The sequence below is a fragment of the Arachis ipaensis genome, chromosome B7 (genome assembly GCF_059453495.1).
Source record: "Arachis ipaensis isolate K30076 ecotype BB chromosome B7, ASM5945349v1, whole genome shotgun sequence".
NCBI classification, from domain to species: domain Eukaryota; kingdom Viridiplantae; phylum Streptophyta; class Magnoliopsida; order Fabales; family Fabaceae; genus Arachis; species Arachis ipaensis.
Genome location: NC_142442.1, coordinates 134,407,878 through 134,433,575, shown reverse-complemented (window position 1 = coordinate 134,433,575; position 25,698 = coordinate 134,407,878). Strand labels below are relative to the sequence as shown.

Genomic DNA, 25,698 nt, shown 5'->3' with positions numbered 1-25,698 from the left:
ATAACCGTTTGGGTGTATTTCTGTAATCCTTTCTGTAACCGTTTGGGTGTATTTCTGTAACTGTTTGGGTGTATTTCTGTAATCGTTTGGGTGTATTTCTGAAGTTCTATTATCTTCAAAATGATTTCAAAGCTTGATTTCAGAAACTATAAAAGTCGAAAAAAACAAAGCAAAGAGAGAACGCATGAAGGAGATCCAACAAATTTGACAAGAAACTCGAAAAAAGAAACGAAATCTTTTGAAAAATGGAAGTTATATATTTGTGCGTTAATTGATTTAAATTGATTTAAAATTCTGTTAGAAAGGCACGTAACAAACAGCGCGTTTAATGAATAAATTTCGTCCAGACTTGTAAAGTTTGTAAATACAAAATACTTGTATGTAGAGATTAATCTTTTTTTTTATTTTAAAAACTGAATAAAAAATAATTTTTAAAAAATATCTAGTTGTATTGTAATGTTTTATATATGTGTTCTGATTGGATGAGACGTGTGCATCGTGTAAACTAAGTATAAATTATTTCTTAAAAATGAATATGCAACTGATTTGGCACCGAATTCGAAGGTTTGGACCATTAAATGGTTCTATAACAAAACATGTAATTTTAAAGTCTTTTTAACAACTGTTACATAGTCTTTTAACTAATTTTAATTACAAATTAATTCCATATATTTTATTATCGATTATATTAAAAAAGTAAAAAAATAGTTAAAATTTATTTTATTTAATATTCATTAATTATTACAATAATAAATAAACACTAAATAAAATAAATTTTATTTTTTTTACTAATATTTTTTTTATCAAACATTTTCATTTCATTATTATCTATTTTGTACGTGGTGTGTATATGGTCCATCGAACAAGATGTTTATTGAAAGGTTGCATATAATATACACCTAACAATAATATACACATAGATAGGGTGGTTTAATTTACTGGTTTCTTTCCCTACCTATGTCAATTACAAAAATAAAAAAAAAATGTTAATTGTATTAAAAATGAGAAGTATAAATTTCATTGATTGGGTAAGATTAAAATACTCTTTAATTAATTTAAAAAGTTATATTTATGATTAATTTAAAAAATCCTTAAATATTTTTCATATTAATTTTGTTTAATTATATTAGAAATTTAATATGTTTTTAAAAAGATTAAAACAAAATAACCTTTTGGTTAATTTTAAAATTTAAAAAGACTAAAATATTCAAGTTAAATAACCATGATCTACCACAAATTCATTCCAAGAAAATCTCTATACTCTATGAGTGGTGTGATATTATAATATTAAATATATATTTTAGTATCTTAAAATATAATGAACTCTGTTAGACTTTTCGAAATTAAATTTTAATTTTAATTTCTAATACAATAAAACAATTAATCTTTTCATAATTAACTAAAAAGACATTTTAGTATAAGACAATATATGATATAAGTTTAAATCAAATTAATACTTGGAGCCGGTGAAAGACAATTTAATTTAGGTGAAAACTCAAGTAGAGTTGACTTTACGTGAAGTTGATAGTTGAGAGTCGTTAGATGAAAATTTAGTCAAATCAGTCAAATCCTTTAACGGCTCTCAATTATCAACTTCATGTGAAGTCGACTGCACCTGAGTTTTCACTTTTAATTTATTAATATGACATTTAGTAGACAAATGCTAAAATTAAGAGTAACAACAATCATCTCTTATTTGTTATTTCAATTGCATAATATATATAAATACTGAGAGATACTCACTCTTCAACACTCAACACACAACACCGAATTCAACTTAATCTTAGAACTTATTTGATGAATATGGAAGTTAATTAAGTTTAACTAGCCATCAAAACAAATACTTCGTAGAACCACAAGCTCCAAAGATAAACCTGGACCAAACCCTACCAACACACCCCATTCTTTTCCTTCACCACATGTGCTCTTTCCTTCAATCTTAGACCAGTTCCTCAACTCATCCAACACAAAAATCACACTAAGGCTCCACATATTCCCATATTGGCTTAACACTTTCCTACTTGCTCTTAATTTCTCTTTCTTCAATCCAAGCTTCTCTTCAATCCTATTCAGAATAGATGGTCCACCCGGATGAATAGCATAGAACAAGGAATTCCAATCAACACTACTCTCTCTATTCACACCAACCAAACTAAACGCATTTATCAAACACTTGTCAATGTTTTCGGATATAGCAATGGGAATCTCTTTTCCTAAATAATAAACCAACCCCATTTCTTGTAACCTTCCATCGATTGAACTCTCAGTGTTAGGTATAGTTGTCTGTGAGGCCAAGACAAGTTCAAATAATGGGTATTCAATACAAGGTTTAGGGTCTGTCCCAATAATAAGGGCAGCTGCACCATCTCCAAATAGGGCTTGTCCTACAAGAACATCCATGTGATTAGGGTTAGGGCCATGAAATGAAACTACCATGGTTTCTACCCACACTACAAGCACACGTGACTCAGCATTGTTCTCAACGATGTCCTTCGCGACACGTAGGACTGCGCCGCCAGCGTGGCAACCGTTATTGAAGATCATGTGCCTGTTAACCGTTGGTTTGAGGCCAAGAAGCTTGGCAAGGTGGTAATCCGGACCAGGCATGTTTCCAAAGCATGAAGTTGTGTAAAAAATGAGGTGTGTGATTTCTGACAATGGTTGACCCCATTCGTTTATGGCCTTCATTGCTGCTTCCTTGCCAAGTTTTGGGACCTCTTTGATTAGTATGTTTTGTCGAGTATTTAGTGAGGAAGCTCCATAAGTACCAATGTTTGGATTCTCCATGAGTAAATCTTCATTGTATAGGAAATGTCGTTTCTCAATCATTGAGTTTTTACCTGCCATGTGAACGTATAATTTATGTATGTTAAAATCATATATAGGTTAAATTATGATGGATTACTAGTACAAAATTTACAATGAAGTTGTCTTATTTGCATTGCATAACTATTGTTAAAAGTGAAAACTCAGGTGCAGTCGTAAAGTTGATAATTGAGAGAAATTAGATGATTTGACTGATTTAATTAAATTTTTATCTAACGATTCTCAGCTATCAACTTCTTCACATGAAAAATGGACTGGATCTGAGTTTTTACCAATGTTAAATAAGTAATTAATCACGTAAAAATATTTTTATACGAAGATAATAACTTAAAATTGTTAAATATATGATTTAATATATTTTACTAAGTTACTTAATTAATATGTATTAATATTTAAACTGTGAACTTCATATTAACGTATATCCAGATAAATAGGCACCTTAATTAAATATATAAACTTACATAAACGCTGGAACTTTTGTTTAAGGTGGAGCAAGTGATTGCTTTTGGTGGCCCTGAAATAAAAGTCAGGGTAATCATCTTGGCGAATGATATTGGGTGGATTTGCAGTACCAATTGCTAGGATTGTGGCCACACCCTTTGCTCCATTTCCTTCTTGAGTTGCTCCTAAACTCCCCATTTCACTTGGGTTTGATTGGACTGAAATTTTTTCCTGTACCACCAGGGATAATTTGAAACTAGAAAAATAATTAACACGATTTATTATATTTATTTTCTTGTACAAATTTAACTCTTTTAACCGCTTTTAATTTTCTCCATAAAAACTACTGCATCTACACTTCACGTATTTGATATTTCGATTGTCGCATTTTTCAGATGCAATGTCAGTATTGTCAAATAAATCATGGGCAACACCAAATTTTTTAAGCTAAAAAATTTTAGGTTTAATTACTTTGTTGGTCCTATAGTTTTGCAAAATTTTCAATTAGATTCTTATACTTTTTTTTCTTTTTAATTGAGTCCTTGCACCAATTTTTTTTTAATTGGGTCCCTACACTTTTTTTTCCTTTTATTTAGGTCCTTATACCAATTTTTTTTTATTTTAGTTGGGTTCCTATAGAATTAAGCCAATTACTATTAAGAAAAACTTAATTGAAAAAAAATTAGTGTAGGGACTCAATTAAAAAGAAAAAAAAGTATAAGGATCTAATTGAAAATTTCACGAAACTATAGGAACCAACAAAATAATTAAACCAAAATTTTAATATGGCATTAGAATGCATTATCTCAAATATATTGGTATTATTTTGTGTTTTTTTTTAGGATACGGAGAGTAATTTTTTTTAAATTTAAAATTCAACAAATTGAAAGATCCAACAATTTTAATTTATGAGAATTTTTAATGAGTTTGAAAAAGAAAATGCCAGGTTTGATTTACTGTTTTTAAAATTTTTTTAATTCGTAAAAAATAGAAATCAAAGAGACAAATTTAAATTTATAATTTTTTAAAATTTTTATTTATGAGAATAAAAATCTAAGGATCTGATTTTAATATTATATATTTTTTATTTTTATAAATTGAACTAAATGAGTACAGTTTGTACATTATGATTTTTAAAATTTTTTGCAAAATGAATTTCTAGTCATCACCATAAATTTATACTCTATTTCCTTCTTTATTTGGCCAATTTTTTCTTCTTCGTTTTACGCTGTCTCCACAAAAACTTCTTATGCTAAGGTAAAGAATGGTAGTCAATACATATAGTCTAACCGAATACAAAATACTCAATAAAAAGAGACTAAAAATATATATTTATACATAAATATATAATAGCTGATTTTTTAATGTATCTAGCATTTTTGATAATCTTATTGTGAATTGATCATCATATTATTATTGTTCAAAACATAAAGACATACTGAAAATATAAGTGTTTCTGAAAATATATGACTCAAAGCATAAAACCTTACTTGCCTGTGACAGTGAAGAATGTGATTTACAAGATCTGAAATTTGTCCTTAGTCTTTCTCTTTTGCTGGAAAAAAAAAAATCAAAGGATGTTGTTAGGAATTAATTAGAGTCGAATCATAAGCGAACTAAAAGATTTATCTGAAATTAATATACCAATAAAATAGGTTAATGAAAAGAGAGAATAATACTAATATTTTAACGTAGAAAAATCTTTAAATTAACGAGAACAAAAAAACTACGGGCTAATATTTTTAAAAATATTTACTGCATTATAATATAATATATCATAATAAGACACTCTCCTATTATAATTTCTAGTACTGAAGATATAATCAAATTGTAATGTATATTACCCACGATACTCAAAATTATAAAAGAAATCTCACTTGCAAATTACAACAACTTTTGGAGTTTGGAATGCTTAATTTGGTGCCTCTTAAACTGATTTGTGTTTGTGTTTTGCTGTGGCCTTCGACAACTGAGCTTAAGCTATTTATAATAGCTTAAAGAATAGTTTAGAGCAACAATAATTAATTAAGGGATGCTCCATGTAGAAAACATTTTTTTTTAAGATATTTTTTAATAATTAAAATTTAACATATATAATCACTTAAATTATATTATTTTTGTCAAAATTAGGTCAAACAAATTAATTTTATCGAAAAATAGTGAATCAAATTTTGAATTCGTCTAAATTAATATTATTTTTTATAAAAAATGACTACAATATCTCTATTATATAAAATGATTAAAATACTCTTATTATATATATTAATTTTGAGAATCCTAAATTCTAGCCCTTTTCTTTTTCTATCGTTATAGGGTTAAAATTTAAAGTTTTCAAAATGAATATATATATATATATATATATATATATATATATATAATAGGAATATTTTAGTTGTGTTTTATAATAGGAATATTGTAGTAATTTTTTTATAAAAAATATTAATTTATACCAGTTCAAAATTTAATTTATTAATTTTTTGCTAAATTGATTTGTCCGGTCTAATTTTAATAAAAACAATACAATTTAATTTATTTTATGTGTTAAATTTTAATTTTTAAAAAATATCTTTAAAAAAAGACGTTTTTAACATCTTTATTTATGTGGCTCCTATTAATTAATAGGGAATACTCACATAATGACATGATGACATCTTTATATGAAAATGACATTGTAAATCTTTAAATGGTTAATTAAATATATTTAGTCAAACATATTAAATTAGGTCCATAATATATTATCTTAATGTGAAGATGTCATCATGAGTGTATCCACCTTAATAAATTATTAACGCTTATTTTGCTCCAGCTATATGATGCCTACATAAACCGGTTTGTTGTTGCTCCAGCTATATTAGTCCTACCAGTATAACTAATATATCAACAAAAAAGGTTAATAAATAAAAAGAAAAACACCAATATTTTAACATGAAGAAGTTCTAAAAAAAAGTTACAAGCTAATATATATCACTCACATGACGCTCAAAATTTTAGTCAAATTCTAATTAAATCACTCACGAGAGAAATGTCACTTACAAATTACAAGAAGCTTTGGATTACTTACTTGGTTGCCTCTTATACAGATTTGAGTTTGTGTTTTGCTGTGCCCTCCTGCAACGAGTGAGCTTAAGCTATTATAAATAGCTTAAAGCAACTACAGTTACTTCACGTACCACTATATCGGATCTGCACCCAACATGCATAACGATTTATTTATTATTATTCCACCTAAATGGACAAAATACATGTGAGAATGAACCAATTACTCACACATGCATGCATGTGAGGTTTCAACAAATTAAAGGACGCTCTTCTTTGTAAGTATGATACCCACACTATATTGGTTTCAAATCACTCGCCCATATAAATAATATTATTATATATTTTTATCTTTCAGATTTACTAGCACTCATAGAATAAAAAACCAATGAACACCTTTCAATTTTCATAACACATTTTTCATTGTTTGAAACACAAAAAATATGCCTTTATATACACAATGCTTTATACTAATAATTCATGATTCTACTAGTTTTTTAATAGACATTTATCTAATTTAACTTTTAACTTTGACTATTCAAAGAAGTAACTTTTGCATATCTTTATTAGTTGACATCTTGTAATTTCTAGCACAACTATTATAAACATCTTAAAAATTCTTCAAGCTTAGTCATCAACTTGAAGCTTCCAATGCAATTCATGATTCTTCTAGTATGGAGGTGATTAGTACAACTTGTTATATATATAGATGTTTTATGATTCTTCTAACTTGATTTATAGCCTCTAATTTTGACTAGAAGATAAAGTGTGACTTGTGATTCTTTTAACTTCTAGTTTCTTCACTTATAATTCTTGTAACTTCTAATTTCATGATAGCTCTAGTATGGTGTAAGTTGATTTAGTTTTTACTAACATTGCCTCTCTTAAATCAAACTTGCAAAATTAATCATTCCAAACATCTTTTTCAACTACTTCAATACCAAGAAAGTAAGACATCTAGCCCATATCTATCATTTCAAAGTGCTTTATCATATCCTCCCTAAATTCTGCAATTATCTTCAAATTGTTGCCAATAAAAATTGAATCATTAACATAAAGACACACGATCAAGATATCTCCAGGTTCAATGAACTTGATATAAAGTGTATGCTAAAATAGACATCTTTTGAAACCATTCTGAGTGAAATAAGAATCAATCTTCTTGTACCACGCTCTTGGTTCTTATTTTAACCTTTACAAATATTTCTTCAACTTGTAAACTTTATCTTCTTCTCCAGGAACTTCATATCCTGCAGAGAGTGAAATAATCATACGAATAGTGTCTAATCTAGCAACAGGAGCAAATACTTCAAAATAATCGATACCTGATTTTTTTTTTGTATCCCTTAGCAACTAATCTTGCTTTGAAACGATCAACTTCACCGTTGGGTCTGTACTTAGTTTTGTAAACCCATTTTACTCCAATCGGCTTTTTATCTGCTGGTAAATCTGTCAGCTCCCATGTGTCATTCTTTTTAATGGCATGAATCTCCTCTTCCATTGCTTTCTTCCAATTGTTATCTCTAGAGGCTTCTTCAAAGTTCAACGGCTCATAATTTGAAAATAGAACAAAATTTATGATTTCTTCATCGGACGGATCGTTGTCATTGCTAACTTCATAATCCGCTAATCTAACAGGTAGTCTCCGCTCTCTTTGAGGTCTTCTAGATGATTCTGGTTGTTCGGTTGTATCTGGTTGTCTTTCTTCTTCATCATCACATGTATTTGACCCAGTCCCACATGCCTTTCTCATCAAATGTCATGTCTCTGCTGATGATTACCTTCTTTGATTCTAGATTATACAGCTTGTATGCTTTTGAGTTTGTGCTATAGCCGATAAAGATACACTTCTTGCCTTTGTCATCTAACTTCTTCCTTAATTGATCTGGTACATGGGCATAAGTCAAAGACTCTAAAATGATGAATGGAAGGCTGCTTTCCACTCCAAGCTTCCTCAGTAGTTTTATCACGAACACTTTTTGTTGGACACCAGTTTAAAATATGAACTGATGTTGTGACTGCTTCTGCCCAAAACCCTTTAGGCATTTGTTTTTAATGGTAATTAGTGGCTAAGAGAAGGAGAGTTAAATCTTGGCCTCCTTTTAGTTTTGCTTGTAACTTTGCTTTCTGTTGAGAGATCACAGAAGATACTTTGATTTTGTCTCCTGAAATGGTACGAGCCAGAACAAAGTTACTTGTAAGTATTATAGAGAAACATTATTGAGTAGAAAATCAGGAGATATTTTATTTTTGTCTTCTATGTTGCAGAACCAAAAATAGAGAAGAGAGTAGAAAATGATACACAGATGTATCTTGGTTCGACTACCTAGTGCAATGTAGCCTACATCTAGTCTCCATCACAACAGTGACAAAATTTCACTATCTTTTCAACATATTATAATCACCAACTTTTCCTAGGATATACCCCAATCCTATCTGGGACAAGTCCAGATTTTAACCCAACCTAAACTTGACTAGGACTCACCCTAGCTTTTAACTGCAAAGTGCTAACCCAACTTGCAAGAAAATCCACTCAGGATCATGACACAAAACAAAAATGCTAACAAAGGATTTTTGAAATTTTTTTCCAAGTCTAGTTCTTTGCCTTTTTTCACTCGTTGACTTTTTCTTACAAACCTTACCATGTTTGTCTTTTTCTAATAAAACTCAGACAAACTAAACTGGAAAAAAAAATACAACATGAAACCCATGAAGGAGAAGAACAAGAACAGCCCAGGGAGCTATGAGGACTGAAACTAGTGCTCTTTTTCTCTTGCTCAATCATTGGCCATTCACCCTTATTATAGAGGAGTGAAGCTTCCAAGACTTAAACCATCTTCAGCACTTGGTTTGTCTTCTTCTCCAACAATCAGAATCAGCAACGACGTTCACAGAGGTGAGAGAGAGCAGAAGCAATGACATGCAACCTTACCTTTCTCTCTCATCCTTTTTCTTCAAGAATCTTGAACTGGGCCGTTGAGTTTTGCTTTGGCCCCAAGTATGTTTCTTGGCCGTTGATGAACCACTGAGCATCCTTGACTTCACTCTCTTCATAGTTTCTTAAACGGTACTTGAGACTCAGGATTTCTTCACAATTTCTTGGTGAAGCACAAATGGAGAAATCACCTTTTTGTGATCTTCTGCTCAAATGAGATCTTCCCGCTTGTTGTAGTCCATTTACTTTCTCTTCTTGCTTAAATTTGGAAACAACCTTTTTGTTTTTGACCGTGCCCTAACTCTAGAACTTTTCTCTTTCTTTCTTCTTATTACAGAGATTGATGTGGTAAGAAAGAAAAAGAAGAGAGAAAAGAGAGAATTCTTTTTTATTTGGTGGATGTGAGAATGGATTAAAATGAATGGAAGTTTAATGAGATGGTACCAAGTTAGTGAGATGAATGGATTTGGGTGCTGGTCCACTGATTGGGCTTATTATAGATATTGGGTCAATAAGTTTTCCTTTCTTTCTCAAGGTTCAGCTGTTCAAACTTTGGATTGAGTTTGGAGTGAATTTGATATGGTTGAGCTTGGTATCGGGCTTGAATATGTGTGCGCGCGCGCGTGTGTGTGCGCGCGCGTGTGTGCGCGTGCGCGCGTGTGCGTGTGTCGGCTTGTTTTTCATGCTTAATGGGCCAATGTGATTTCATTAACTCTGCACCCTAAACCAAATAGATCACACAAACAATTTAACATTGATCCAATAATATTTAGTCATCATCATAGTTTAATTCACTAAACTCAATAGTTTTGACTTAAGCATGCATCTAACCATATCCATGATGGTTCGATTTTTTCTTTCAGCAATTTCATTTTGTTTAGAAGTATATCTAGTTGTTAGTTGGTATTGAATTTCGTGTTGCTTAAAGTATTCCGAACATGTAAGATATTATGTTCCTCTGTCTGTTCTGAGGATTTTGATTTTACAGCCACTTTGTTTTCCGACAAACGCCTCAATGTCTTAAAGACATCACATGCTTGTGATTTTTACCTCAGAAAGTATACCCATGTATATCTACTAAAATCATCAATAAAAGTAATAAAGTAGCTGCTACCATTGTTGCTTGGAATTTCTACAGAACAGAGATCTGAATGCATAATTTCAAGTTATCTTCTGGCTCTCTATGACTTTCCTGTAGGGAATAAATCTCTGTGCTTCTTTCCTAGTTAACAAATCTCACAAACACAATTGGAAATATGAACCCATGGTAGACTAAAAACAAGTTCTTTTCTTGACAGGTAGTTTAGGCCAGAAAAATGAAAATTCTCAAACCGTATATGCCACAACCAATTATCATCAAGTATCATAGAACTCATGCAAGAGGGATTGACATGTTGAATTTTTAATGGAAACATTCTATTTAAAGTCATCTTTAATTTATCTATGAAGCTTCCGTTGTTGTCAAACACAGTGCAATATCCACGATAAGTTATCATCTTATATCCCTTCTCAGATATCTATCCCATACTCAATAAATTGTAATAAAGTTCAGGAGTACAGAAAATATCAGAAATATAACTCAGAGAACCGTCCTTCAATCTAATTAGTATGTGCCATTTTTCTTTGATAGGAATCTTTGTACTATTACCAAATTTCAATAATAGTTTAACCGAATCATCTAATGAAGAAAATAACTCATTTCTACCAGACATATGATTACTACAGGCATTATCCAAGTACCATATATTTTCATCTTCAGCACATGAATTACTTGTAAAAAATAAAGTTTGAGTATCCGGATTATCATCAGTACTTAGATGTTAATTTTCTGCAATGTGTGCTTGATTGTTATTCACCATTTTGAATCTGCAATTTGTTGCTTTGTGTCCATACTTTCCACAATAAAAACAGTTGAATTTGAAGTTGGTTCTTTCTTGATAAAAATTGTCTCGACCTCTTCCTCAATTGGCATGTCTGAAATTTGTTCCACCTCTTCGTTGATTACATTAGGTGGTGTAAAATTATTATAACTTCCTTGGTTGTAATTTTTGCGACCTCTTCCTCTGAAACTTTATCTGGCTCTACTTTGAAAATTGAAACTACGACCTCGTCCTTCTTATATACGGCTTGATTCTGTAACATTGTTTAAATTCACCCGGCTCTTCAGAGCTTCTTCGGTTGATTTTCCTGACTTCTTCAATATTCTTCTGATGTGGCATTTCATGATTCCTTGCAACTCTGCAATTGTCATGGTATCCATATCGTGGGACTCTAGTATTGTAGTCACCACATGGTCATACTTCATCGACATGGTGCGAAGAATTTTCTCCACCACTTTACTATCAAGCATATTTTTTCCATAGACTCTCATCTTAACAAGATCTGTAACACGAGTAAAATATTTCTCAACAGTTTCTGAACTAGACATCTCGTACCTTTCATAATCTCTTCGCAAGGATTGCAACTTTGCTTTCTGGAATTTATCTATACCATTGTACGACGGTTTCAACGTGTTCCATGTTTGTTTTGCACTTTTGGCATTTGCTATTTTGGCAAACATCGTATAATCTACACCTTGATGAATTTGAGATAGTGCAAATTAATCTCTCCTTTAGGCAGCAGCTGCTCCATCTTGCAAACCCAGCTCAATGAAATTTCACAGGTTCTGGGCCTTCAAATGGGTAGACATCAAAGTCTTCCAATAACTATAATCAAGTTTTTCATCTAACTTGGGACCGGACTACACAATATTAAAAGTATTTGTCATACTGACTCTATGAACAAACAACTATGTGAGAACTCTCCCACACCTCACAAACTCTCAAACACCAGGAGCTGGATTAAGCAGCTCTGATACTAAATGTAAGTATGTTACCCACACTATATTGGCCCCACAATCACTCACTCACATAAATAACGCTATTATATTTTTTATCTCTCAGACTCACTAACACTCATAAAATAAAAAACCAATGAACACCTCTCAATTCTCATAACACATTTTTCATTGTTTGAAACACAAAATATATAAGGCATAGATGCCTTTATATAGGCAATGCTTCATACTAATAATTCATGACTCTACTAGCTTCCTGATACACATAATTATCCAACTTTGCTTTTAACTTTTACTATTTAAATAAGTAACTTTTACATCTTTATTAATTGACATCTTGTAATTTCTAGTACAACTACTATAACCATCTTAAAAATTCTTCAAGCATAGTCATCAACTTGAAGCTTCCAATGCAATTCATGATTCTTCTTGTATGGAGGTGATGAGTGAAACTTGTTATATATATAAATGCTTCATGATTCTTTCAACTTGATTTGTAGCCTCCAATTTTGACTAGGAGATAAAGTTTGACTTGTGATTCTTGTAGCTTTTAGTTTCATCACTTGTAATTCTTGAAGTTTTTAATTTCATGATAATTTTAGTATGGTGCAAGTTGATTTAATTTTTACTAACATTCTTGCTCTTGCTATATAAGGTATTGAGGCCTACGTAAATCGGTATGCATAGAACTGAATATTGTATGTGCATGCGAAGAATGGTGAAGACTTACATAATTATATGTACAACTCCGCTAGGAAGACAATGAGAAATCTTGATAATGTGTATAATAGGCTGATTATTTAGTCAAATAGGAGTAAAAAATTAAAACTACCCCACAAATTATCCTAATTTTAAAAACCCCCCATTCTGATATTTTACCAAAACAACAATCCAAATCCTAATTGAAAATAGTTTTCCCCCTGGTACATTCTTCACTAAGCATCCTACATCAGCAGCGCCGAAGATACCCTAACCGTCCACCAGCTTCAACCGCAGTGCACCCCCTCTCGCGCGCGCGTCTATCCTGTCATCAGCAGCCAACAGCTCAAACGGTGCCTGCTTTGCGTCGTGGGTCTCTCGTGACATCCGCCAGATGCCTCTTTGTCGTTCCAGTCGCACGTCGCTGGGGCCTGGGTCACCGCTCTCTTCCGTGCCGGTACCTAGCCTAGGGGTCGCGTACTGCCTCCGCTGCCCTAGCCTCCCATCCCATTGAAGCCATGACAGCTGAACAGGTCACCTCCTTGCTGTTACGGCACCACCACCAGCTGTTGTTGACCTGCTACCATAGGTTAGTTGAATAATATGGTTAGTTGATAATAACGATTTTACTTGCAACTAGATGTTTATGCAATGAATCTTGCTGTGTTATTTGAATGTATTGAAACGTATCGAACAAGTTGTTGTTGTTGATGGCTGCATTGGATTTTATTTTAGCACAGAAAATTTTGCACAATTTTATTCAAAAGACTATTAGAAAAGAAACTAGTGAATGCATAGTGATTACTGTAGCACATAGAATCCCTACATTTATTGATAATGACTTGGTTTTGGTTCTTCATGTATGTATATGAACATTCATTATGCACCTCAATATATGAGATCATAATATCAATGATAATCAAACTTAGGAAAGCATATATCTCATAACAGTAATGATGTTTACAAGGACAATCACGGAGTATGATGAACCAGATCAGTTGCTGTAGAATAATACTTCATCTTTCTCAATACTTCATCTTTCTCAAAGTTGGTTTTAGAATTTCTGAGGAGATCATCCCACAAATAGTTTCCAAGAGAGGATACAGAAATCAGACACTTATACATATTTAAAAGCTTAAACAACAATTGACAAGGAGCTCAAGAAATGTTGGTTGATTACTTTGCCAACTTTATAAAAGTTATTAAAGATTCCAGATTCCACAAGTTTAGACAATACTTTCTACCTAGTGTGTTTTTCATGTTCATGATCCTAATCCCATACTTGTTCATTAATTCAATGAGACAAGTGCATTTTAGTTTGTCAGTGAATAATTTTGGTCAATGACGAATTAACTACACATTTGTTACTTATTGCAATGTCTCTTCTATTCGTGATTGTTCTTAAAATGGGAATGCTCCTGTTTACAGAGAAAACATATGGCACTATTATTCTGAGTCTCTGAATGAGAAATTTAATGTACATATTAGAAATTGTGATCAATCAATAATATGCTGGATGTTTATTTTACTAGGTATACGGATGCTTATTTTCATTTTTAAGTGGATGTTTAGTTGATTGGATTGAATTTTAAGTAGATACAATTAAAATATGCCGGATGTTCAATTCAGTAGGTATGCGAATGGTTATTTCTATTCTTAAGTGGATGTTTATTTGACTGGATTGGATTTAAGTAAATACAATTAAAACACGCCAGATGTTCAATGTCAGAAAATAAGTGCACAGCTCAATGTACATTCTTTACGACAATAAAATAGCCTTGAAACAAAAGCGGCATATAACGAGCAGTAATGAATCGTTCTCATTCTATTGCAGCTAATTTTCAACCATTGAATTTGGTTAATTTCGATATATTCCATAGTTGCTATTGGCTAGTGTAGTTTAGTTCAATGAAAGAATATGGTAGTTAAAAATATTTTTCTGATGATAGCACTAGTTTAGAATAGAAGGCAAGAACTTTATCATTAGGTGATACAACTATACAAGAATTGCCATAAAAAACTCAACCGACCATATTTTTATATAAAACATCAATTCTTGTCTAGTTTGCAATAGGTATTTTTAGATTAGTTAATCACTTCGTCAATGAATATTCATCCACAAAATAAGCAAACAATCCTGATTCGATACCTGTTGGAGACCAAGAGGACCCAAAGACCTTGGCTCTTCTTCAATATCATCCCAAAGCTTTGGTCTTCTGAAAGCCACAAAATAATAGTTTTTGTAAGTCTCATCCATGAAAAAAAATTCAATATGAGTAAACTAAACATCCAACCTCATAAAAAAGAAACTCCAAAACATAGAAAAAAAAAACACAAAATATCCAACACACTTTTATTCAAACATAAAAAATTAATGACACGAGAAACATAAAAATTGAAACAGCACTACAAAGAGGGGATTACCATGTTGGTGGGCGTCAGTCGGGGAGAGCAGGATCGCAACAAGCCCGGTGGCGAGCAGGGGGAGGCCATCGGGCAGCATGGGGTGGCGAGTTTCAACGGCCGCGCTCGTAGCAGCATGGTGGAGGGCGACATGAGAGAGGACGCGCCCGTTGAGGCACTATTAAGGAGGGCTACGCGAGGGGGGGGGGGGCTTGGTGCAGTGGAGGATGGCAACGCGAGGGAGGAAGAGGGGACGCCGCCGCTGAGAGGAAAGAAGAAGGAGAACGGTGTTGAGAGAGAATTAGAATTAGAGTTAATGTTAAAAAAACTAATCCTAATATTCGAATTCAAAATGGATAATTATTAAAAATTAATTAAATTAATTATCATATCATCTTAATTTCTTTTTTATTTGAACAATGCTAGGGAACCAAAAGGGTATTAGCCAAAAACCAGCCAAATATTTTTGGGTGAATTCAAAATCTCTACGAGTTAATATATATGGATGTTTCTTCTGCTAAGTATCAGAATGTTTCTTTTTCATACTAAATGGATGTTCTTTTATATACTTTTTTGAATTTTTTTGTATTGCAAATATGAATGTCTCTATTTCTTTAAGAATTTCATATTTTTTTTAAATTTTATAGATATTTAATTATTTTTACTAAAATATAACTGGATATTTCTTTTGTTAAGTATTAAGATATTTTTTTCATATTAAATGAATATTTTTTTTTATATTTCTGTAATTGTGTAGTTTGGAGTCTCTTTAATCCTCATTCAAACCATATCCAAGAGGGTCAGCATATAAATAATGATTCGGGTGTGGGTAGGGCATCAAGCCATTTGTAGGAGCTGCCGGCCATGAAACTGGATTTTGATGGAAGTAACTCATTGTTATAGGACCTTGGAACATTGGAAATTGCATATTCTAGTTTGACATGAGTAGAAGGATATTTTGAGGCTGAGAACACACATTAATGGTAGAAAAACCATTTTCAAAATTGTGGCCAGTTTCCACCGAAAGATTCTCCAATTTATCACTTCCTGTGCCATCCAATGACCGACTATACAGTGAACATGACCTTGCCAAACCCTCACCATTTGCAAGGGAGAGCCTCCAGTCGTGCATATTCCAGACTATTCAGAAGCAACTTCTGTAGATCTACAAGAACCTTCAGCTTCCACTTGAAAACCATTGTTACACCCTTCATCTGCACTTAATCTCTTCGAATTACAATCCTCATAATAACGATCACCAGTATTGTCAGATGTCGGTGATAGAAGAGGAGTGGGTCGCGGTGGGGAGGTGGAGAGGGACTGACAGTGAGAGAGAGGTATGTGTATGTGATTGTTGGAGGTGGGTAGGTTAATATGAGAGAGAAGATGAAGGTTTTTATAGGTTTTAATTAGGTTTACTTAATTAAATTTAAATTTTTTAAATTTTAAATTTAAAAAATTTAAAATTAATATAGTTTTATTTATTTTTTGCTGATAACCTTTTGGTTTCATATACTTTTTTTTTTATTTTTATTGTACACATTATACATTAAAATTATTGTCTCTTTATATTTTTTTATATATAATTATTTTCACGTAAAATTAATAGTTAAAAATTATTAAATAATCTAATAAATTTAATTAAATTATTATTTAACAATTCTCAACTGTCAACTCTCTGTAATCACATACATTATTTGAGTTTTCATGGTAAAGAATATTGAGGAGTTGCATGAAGCATTATTTATCTTGGATTGATATTGATCTCCGTTCCATCACTTCGGTGCATGATTATTGATTAACATGAAAAACCTGCAACCCACAGTGTTTTCGGGGTCTTGGACTCATGACAAGACCAGAGGAGTTTTTTTTTCGGTACACAAGACCAGAGGATTTTCTTCCATTATTGGATCAATTTCAAGCTGACTGTAATAAATGGCCCACGTAAGTTTTTGGGCTGGAGGCCCATAGTTTAATTTCGGAACAATGCAATGACCGGATAAATGACGTCAGCATATGGATGTAGAAGACCATATGTTGGAGCTTGGAGCATGCGTCAGGTGCTTCCGGCATACTGCAAAACTTTTAACTTTTAATTTTCTAAACTTTGAATTTTTATTTGAGAGAATAAAATATAATATTTTATTTTTAATATTTTTTAATATTTTTTAATTTTATCTATAAAATAAATAATAAAAAATTTTATTTTATTTTTTAAAATAAAATTTAAAATCTAGAAAATCAAAATCCAAAGTTTATTCTTTATTTAATTTATTTGTTTACTTCCTTAGTTATTTTCTCTTCATATGGATTCGGCTAGAATATGCTTCTCTTGGTCTTGGGTATGATGAGCTCTAATTTAAGATGATATTCATGAATAGATTGATATTCTTTCATGGTAATAAAACGACAATTGTTGCCTTCTTAGATTTCAGTCAAAGTTTTAGTGATGAAAAAAATGGAAAGATTTCATTCTCCTTCCTTCAATTTAACGGAACCAACCTTGTTTGTGTTAACTTTGGAAATAAATACATTACTATTTCGAGGGTTCAAATATTCAATTCAGAGGTCATGACAAAATGGTTCAAAAAATCATTAATTATATATATATATATATATATATTTGGTTTACACCAGAGTATCCATCAGGCCGGTAGCCCAATGACTAATTCCTCGGGTACTGCAGAGACAAAGTGGGCGACCCTCCCAAGCAAACAAACTCTATTCCCATCCTCCAGTGAGTATCGAACCCACAGGAGAGATGGTTAAGGGACACAGACCCTCGTCCATCTGTGCCAACTTGCGTTGGTACCATACTCATATATATATATACACACACCCCAATTTCTGAATTTCATTTAATAATAGCATCATTCGGTTTTTTTTTTTTTTGGTCGAAAGTTAGCATTATTCGTTGTTCTTTATGTAATGAATGTGGCATGAGGTGTAGTAATAATCAATGCATTGAAGTCAATGGTCAAGATTTTATTTTTAACCTTTGGTGTGAACACTGAAATCTGAATGGAAAGATTGAAAGTTACTTAAGCAGTTAAGCTCTTTAATTTCCCCCTTCTCCTCTTTCCTCCTCCACCTCCTATACACACCCCACCCTATTCACTGAAACCTTTATCTAGTCACTGATTAAAACCCAAATATATATATATACTGAACTTGTTGTAAAGAGTGATTTTCATAAGCAATCCATACTTCATAATTTTATAATTTTTAAAATTTAGACTGATTTTTTAAATTTTATCACTAATATTTAAAATATTTATTTTTGTTTCAAATATTTTATTTCATCATATTTTAATCATCTAATTAAAATATAACTATTTTAGACTTAGAAAAACATTCATTTATTTTGTAATTTTAGTTACCATAATATAATTCAAATGTATTGTGATCCTTATAGAGTGCATTAATTTCATCTACATAGAAGGTTGTTCATTCTATTTCTTTATTAACATCGAATTAACATTTTTTCTAATTTAAAAATTTGATTTATATACTATTAAATAATTAAATAATTTTACGACAAATTTGAGAGAAATTTAGATCAAAATATAGTTCTCAAACAAAAATATTTTTTTATTATTATTTTATGACGAAAACCAAGGCTTCAAGCATTAAGAGTGAATAAACTACATATTAAGATAATGGTCAACTAAGCATTATAAGTGGCTTTTGGTAAATCGAGACTCAACTTTCTAACATTATCAAGTATGTGGTTCTTACTTCTTCCTATACTCTCTGCCTTTCCTATTGATATAGTATGATTAAGACAGCAACAATTTCCTTATTTTCCTCGCCCCTTTCTGTGTACGTTCATATCTTGATTAAGCAGTGATAAAATTTTATGAAAATAAATAATCATAAGCTGCCTTGTGGCACAAATACACTATCATAAGTTTATTGGCACCTATTTTTTAATTTTCATATTATTTTTTCACTTTGACTGATTTGACTAATTTTTTATCTAACGGCTCTCAACTATTAACTTCACGTGAAGTCGACTGCACCTGAATTTTTACCTCAAATATATCATGGGCAACACCAAATTTTTTAAGCTAAAAAATTTTAATATGGGATTAGAATGCATTATTTCAAATATATTGGTATTATTTTTGTTTTTTTTTTTTAGAATACGGAGAGTAATTTTTTTTAATTCAAAATTTAACAAATTGAAGGATCCAATTTTAATTTATGAGAATTTTTAATGTTTTGAAAGAGAAAATGCCAGGTTTGATTTATTGTTTTAACATTATTTTTTTAATTCGTAAAAAATAAAAATCAAAGAGACAAATTTAAATTTATAATTTTTAAAAAGTTTTAAAGTAGAAAAATCTTTAAATTAATGAGAACAAAAAACTACGGGCTAATATTTTTAAAAATATTTACTCCATTATAATATAATATATCATAATAAGACACTCTCCTATTATAATTTCTAGTACTGAAGATATAATCAAATTGTAATGTATGTTACCCACGATACTCAAAATTATAAAAGAAATCTCACTTGCAAATTACAACAACTTTTGGAGTTTGGAATGCTTAATTGGTTGCCTCTTAAACTGATTTGTGTTTGGGTTTTGCTCTGGCCTTCGACAAGTGAGCTTAAGCTATTTATAATAGCTTAAAGAATAGCTTAGAGCAACAATAATTAATTAATAGGGAATACTCACATAATGACATCTTTATATGAAGATGACATTATAAATTTTTAAATAGTTAATTAAATATATTTAGTCAAACATATTAAATTATTTAATGATCCATATTAAACTATTCTTCTACCTTAACCCATGACAACAATAAAAAAGTTTTGTACCTCACAAATTCAACCCAACAGAATACACAAATTCAGTTACAATTTTAGTGTTTATTATCTTATCTTATCTTTATATTATCTTCTTATTTTATCTTATCTTTACTTTTATCTTTCGTAGGCTTTATATATATTTAGTTTTACCTTCACAATTCAATTCAATTCAATCAATCAACAATTAATAAAAGTTCTTCCTCTGTTTTTTAGGGAGTAATTCAATTAGGTATTCTTCAAACCCTAGAAATTTTTGAAAAACATGAGGACGATCAAAGAGTTTTTCTTGAGGCACTACTACTCTCTTTAGCTGTCACTATCACTATCACCACCCTCACACATGAATTCTAACGACGTAAAGAATCACAGAAACAGCGACATCGCCACAAAACAAAGGAAGATCAACAAAGAGGAGGGAAGAGGCGAGTCATCCTCGATTTCCTCGTTCGTATGCGAAATCTGCATTGACACTAAAACCGAAGCAGAAAATTTCTCTATAACCGATTGCAGCCACTCATATTGTACGGATTGCGTAGTGAAGTATGTTGGTTCTAAGCTTGATGACAACGTGATTAATATCCGGTATCCGATTTCCCGGTGTGGTGGTTTCTTGGAACTCGACGGTTGCCGCAAGGTTCTGCCAAAGATGGTGATGAGTTTGGAAAACTCTAAGCTAATATTTGTGATGACTAAACATTATTAATTTGATTAATTACAAAAATATTAATTCATATATGTTGATTAATTAATTTTTGCTATGCAGGTATATTTGGGCCGAAAATAAAAGAAAAATGGTGCAAGTCCAATTCTATTGAAAACATATTCAGCATTGATACAAAAATTAAATTGATTCTATGGCTGAATATTTGTTGTGGTATCTGGGTCAGAATTTGTGATACAGGCCCAATTTAAATACTTGTTACTAGACCATTGAAGTTGGTCCGAAATCAAAAGGAAATTGGGCCAGATTGAATTGTGTTACTACAAGCCCAATTATAATCCTTGCTAAGTGATCCTATGCTTGGTCCGAATCTAATTGAGAAAGAAAGCAAATTGTTTTGCTTCCAACGGATCCCACCTTTCACTAAGTGATGGATCTCAAATTCAATTAATTTGAATTTGACTTACATTGGGAACCATGAGAGAGAAAGTGTGATTGACATGATTGATTGCATTAATGCTACACGCTACTCAGCATAGAGGGAAGTAAAAAGTAACTCATTTTAATTAATTTGTTTTATTTCATTTAATTGCTTTTCTTTCAAACTCTATCTTCTCTCTCAACTCTCTTATCTTTTCGGTCATTACACAGCAAATCATGGAAGCTAAAGCTAGCCACCGAAGAGAAGGAGATGCACGCTACAAGACCATCACAATGATGGCAAGAAAAAAAAAACTAAAAGTATGCTGTGGCTAAGATTCTCATTCACTTGTGGTAAGATTTTGTGAAAAGATCTTGGCCTCTCCATACCAAAAATGGAAGAGAAGATCTCGGTCAGAGAAAAAGATCCTTGGAGGGATGGCTTGTCTCTGATTCTGCTCAACCACCACAGGAGGTAGCTACAGTGGCTACATGATGAAAGAGACAGAGATTGGAGCAGATGAAGCTATCATCATCATGAAGCATCAAGGGTCAGGAGTTCATCTTGGAGAGTAAGGCAAGGATGGAGAGCTCGGATTGATGAAGATTGGTGACCAGGGAAGGACTAGAGGTAATTGCATGTTGGATTTTGCATGGGTTATCTCTTCTCTCTCTCTGGCCGAACCGGTTCTGACTTGAAGAAGAAGAAGATTAGCTTGGTCTATTTGGTTTCAATCTTGGAGGCTTCTCCCTATAAGTAAGGATGAACAGTCAGGGTTTGATTCAAGGAGAAAGAGTGAGATTGCAAAGCACAGGATTCTCAGAGCTACCTAAGCTAACAGAATTTTTTCTCCTTCAATGTTTTTATTTTGTAATTTTTCTGTTTAATTTTGTCTGTCTTGAGTCTCATGAAAAAAGACAAATAGTGAGGTTTGTAAGAAAAAGTCATAGAGCGGAAAAAGGCAGAGAGTGAAAAATTAAAAGAAAAAGTCATAGATGTCCTTAGAAGTCCTTTGTACATCTGTGTTGTGTTTCATGATTTTGTGGGAATCCCCTTGCAAGTTGGGTTAGCACTTTGCAGTGATTAGCTTGGCAGTAACCAAGTCAAGTTCAGGATTGGGATTTAGATTCTGGACTTGTCCCGGATAGGAAGGGTAGTTCCTAGGGAGAATTGGTGTTTGTAATCAAAGATGATTATAGTGAAATTCCAACATTGTTGTGATGGAGACTGGATGTAGGCTGCACTGCACTTAGTAGCTGAACCAGGATATATCTGGGTGTAATTTTCTCTCTCTTCTACTCCATTTCTGTTTCTGCTGCACAGGAGATAAAATTGAAAAATATCTCGTGCTGATCGACGAGACAAAAAGAAAAGTCTCGTGGCTGGGTACGAGACAAAAGAAAAAGTCTCGTGGCTGGGTACGAGACAAAAAGACAAAAAGTCTCCAGAAGTTGTTTCAAAGACCAGCAAGTGTTGTCTAGTGAAAAGGGGGCTAAGATTCAACTCCCCCTTCTCTTAGCCACTAAAATCCATCAATTGGTATCAGAGCTTGGTCTCAAAGAGATCAAGCTTTGGAGCTTGGAGAAAAGATCCTGATGGCAGAAAACAGTGGCTCAAATCTGGTGTCCTACAACCTGACTGAAGGACAATCAAGCAACAGACCTCCTCTTTTCAATGGAAAAAACTATACCTATTGGAAGGAGAGAATGAAGATCTTTGTGCAAGTAGTGGATTACAGACTTTGAAAGATTATCCTGAAAGGTCCTCAATATCCAACCGTCACAAGTGCCGAAGGAGTTGTCTCTCCTAAACCAGAAGCAAGCTGGACCGAAGAAGACAGAAAGAAGGTTGAGCTCAACGCCAAGGCCATCAATTTACTCAACTGTGCTATCAGCTTCGAGGAATATCGACGGGTATCACGATGCACAACAGCAAAGAAAATCTGGGACAAACTTCTAGTGACTCATGAAGGAACCACCATTGTAAAGAAGACCAGGATAGATATGTTAAACAGAGAGTATGAAATGTTTGCAATGAAGGAAGGAGAATCTATTGATGAATTGTTTGAACGCTTTAACATCATCATTGTCGGCTTGGATGCTATGGGAATCAAGTATCCTGAATCTGTGCTAGTGAGAAGAGTGTTGAGATGTCTCACAAAAGAGTGGAAAACAAAAGCATTAATTATTTCTGAGAGTAGTGGTCTTGACTCCATGACATATGATGATTTGAGAGGAAATTTACTTGCTTTTGAAAATACTTATTTGAAAAAGGATTCAAAAAGGAAATGAATTGCTTTTACATCTGTGACTAACCCCCTGGATGATGAATCCAGTGATTCTGAAAATGAATTTGTGTTGTTTGCCAAAAATTCAGGAAAATGGTGAAGCTCAAGGAGAGAGGCAAAGGAGGCAGCTCAAGAAAATAGAAGAAAGATCTCAGCAAGGTTACATGCTACAACTATAAAGAAACGGGGCATTTCAAATCTGACTGCCCTAAGTTGAAAACGGAAGAAAAGCCGAAGAAAGGAAAGAAAAAGGGACTGATGGCATCATGGGAGGATCTGGAAAATGACTCAGAAGACGATGAAGAATCTGAAACAAAGTCTCAACCATGTTTTATGGTTGACCACATTGAACAGGTAGTCATTCCTAACCCTGATACTGAATCTCTTCATCTTATGATAGATTATCTTTCTGAAAAAAATAAGATGCTTCTTGTTGGATAACCAAGATCTTGAACAACAAATCACCATCCTTAAAGCAGAAAATAGTTTTCTCAAAGAAAAAGTAAGGGAGGCCGAAACTGCTTGTGATCTTGTTGAAGAAAATAAACAGTTAAAAGCCCAACTTAGAAGCTGTGAAAGTGACCATTCAGTTGTTGCATATGTAAACTGTTTTAAAGAAAATGAAGAGTTGTTTAAAGAGGTCAAAAGACTTAAAGATGACTTAGCCAAGTTCACTCAAAGTTCTAAAAATCTAAATCAAATCTTGGCTAGTCAAAAACCTCTTTATAATAAAGCTGGCTTGGGGTTCTATAAATCTATTGAGAAACCTTATTTTGAAAACATTGCTTCATCTTCCAATGATACAAGGTTTCAAAACCCAACAAGCTTTAACAAAACAGCAACTCCAAAATTTTGTAGGCTATGTAACCGAAATGGACACTTTCACATTCAATGCTTTTTTGGTGAGAGGATGATTGGTGATAAAGTTTGTAAAGTTGTTTTTGATTATAATGGTTTAGGACATAAGAGATGGTTTAACGTGAAAGGATCCAAGAAAATTTGGATGCCTAAGGTCACTTAAGCTTATTTTATAGATATGCCTAGCATCCAAACGGAAGGAGAATATGTGGTATATGGACAGCGAATGCTCTAGGCATATGACCGAAAAGACAACCGTCTTCATAAAGCTTGATGAATATGATGGAGGATTTGTCACTTTTGGTGATGATGCTAAAGGAAAGATAGTGGTTGTTGAGAAAGTTGGTAAAAGCTTTTCATCTTGTATAAATGATGTTCTTCTTGTAAATGGTTTGAAACATAATTTACTTAGTGTAAGCCAATTGTGTGATCTAGGTTTTGAAGTTATTTTTAGAAAGTTTATGTGTTTGGTTGTTTGTGAAAAATTTGGGGATATTTTGTTTGAGGCAAAAAGGTGCAATAATGTGTATGGATTGACTCTTGAGGACTTGAAAGAATAAAATGTAACATGTTTTACTTCTATTGAATCTGAAAAATGGCTATGGCATAGAAAGTTGGGTCATGCTAGCATGTACCAAATCTCTAAGCTAGTTAAGAAAAATCTGGTTAGAGGAATTCTGAATATAAAATTTGATAAGGATCTTACTTGTGATGCTTGCCAATTGGGCAAACAAGTAAAATTCTTTTTTAAACCAAAAGATGGAATCTCAACCAAAAGGCCATTAGAGATGTTACACATTGATCTTTTTGGTCCAACAAGAACTCAAAGTTTAGGAGGTAAATACTATAGTCTTGTGGTGGTAGATGATTACTCTAGATTTGGTTGGGTACTTTTTCTTGCTCATAAAAATGATGCTTTTCATGCTTTTTCAATCCTTTGCAAGAAAATTCAAAATGAAAAAGATTTAAAAATTGCCCATTTGAGAAGTGATCACAGAAGAGAATTTGAAAACCAAGACTTTGAAAAATTCTGTGATGACTTTGGAATTACTCATAACTTTTCATGCCCTAGAATCCCTCAACAAAATGGGGTGGTTGAGAGAAGGAATAGAAGCCTTCAAGAGATGACTAGGGCCATGCTTTGTGAGAATAAGATTTCTAAATTTTTATGGGCTGAAGCTGTAAATACAGCTTGTTACATTTTGAATAGGACAATTATTAGAAAAAGGTTGAAGAAAACCCCCTATGAGCTATGGAAAAGAACCCCTCCAAATCTTAAATATTTTCATGTTTTTGGATGCAAATGTTTTGTACTTAACAATAAAGAAAACCTTGGCAAATTTGATCCAAAATCCTATGAAGGGATGTTTGTTGGATACTCCACTACTAGCAAGGCCTGTAGGATTTATCTCAAAGAACATAGGACCATAGAGGAATCCATACATGTTACTTTTTGTGATTCTAATTTAA

The 25,698-nt window shown here is 32.4% G+C and overlaps 2 protein-coding genes across 2 annotated transcripts; both read right to left on the bottom strand.

Annotated features, from left to right (window-relative positions):
* Nucleotides 1-1,824: 1,824 nt before the first annotated feature.
* Nucleotides 1,825-3,465, bottom strand: LOC107607787 (chalcone synthase-like). The gene is made up of 2 exons (XM_021106350.2): nucleotides 3,288-3,465; nucleotides 1,825-2,840 (listed from the first exon to the last, which is right to left on the bottom strand). Exons 1-2 carry the CDS (start codon nucleotides 3,463-3,465, stop codon nucleotides 1,825-1,827), a joined length of 1,194 nt encoding a protein of 397 aa, XP_020962009.1.
* Nucleotides 3,466-11,354: 7,889 nt separating this feature from the next.
* Nucleotides 11,355-11,798, bottom strand: LOC107607786 (uncharacterized). The gene has a single exon (XM_016309689.1). The coding sequence runs from the start codon at nucleotides 11,796-11,798 to the stop codon at nucleotides 11,355-11,357; it is 444 nt and encodes a 147-aa protein (XP_016165175.1).
* Nucleotides 11,799-25,698: the final 13,900 nt, after the last annotated feature.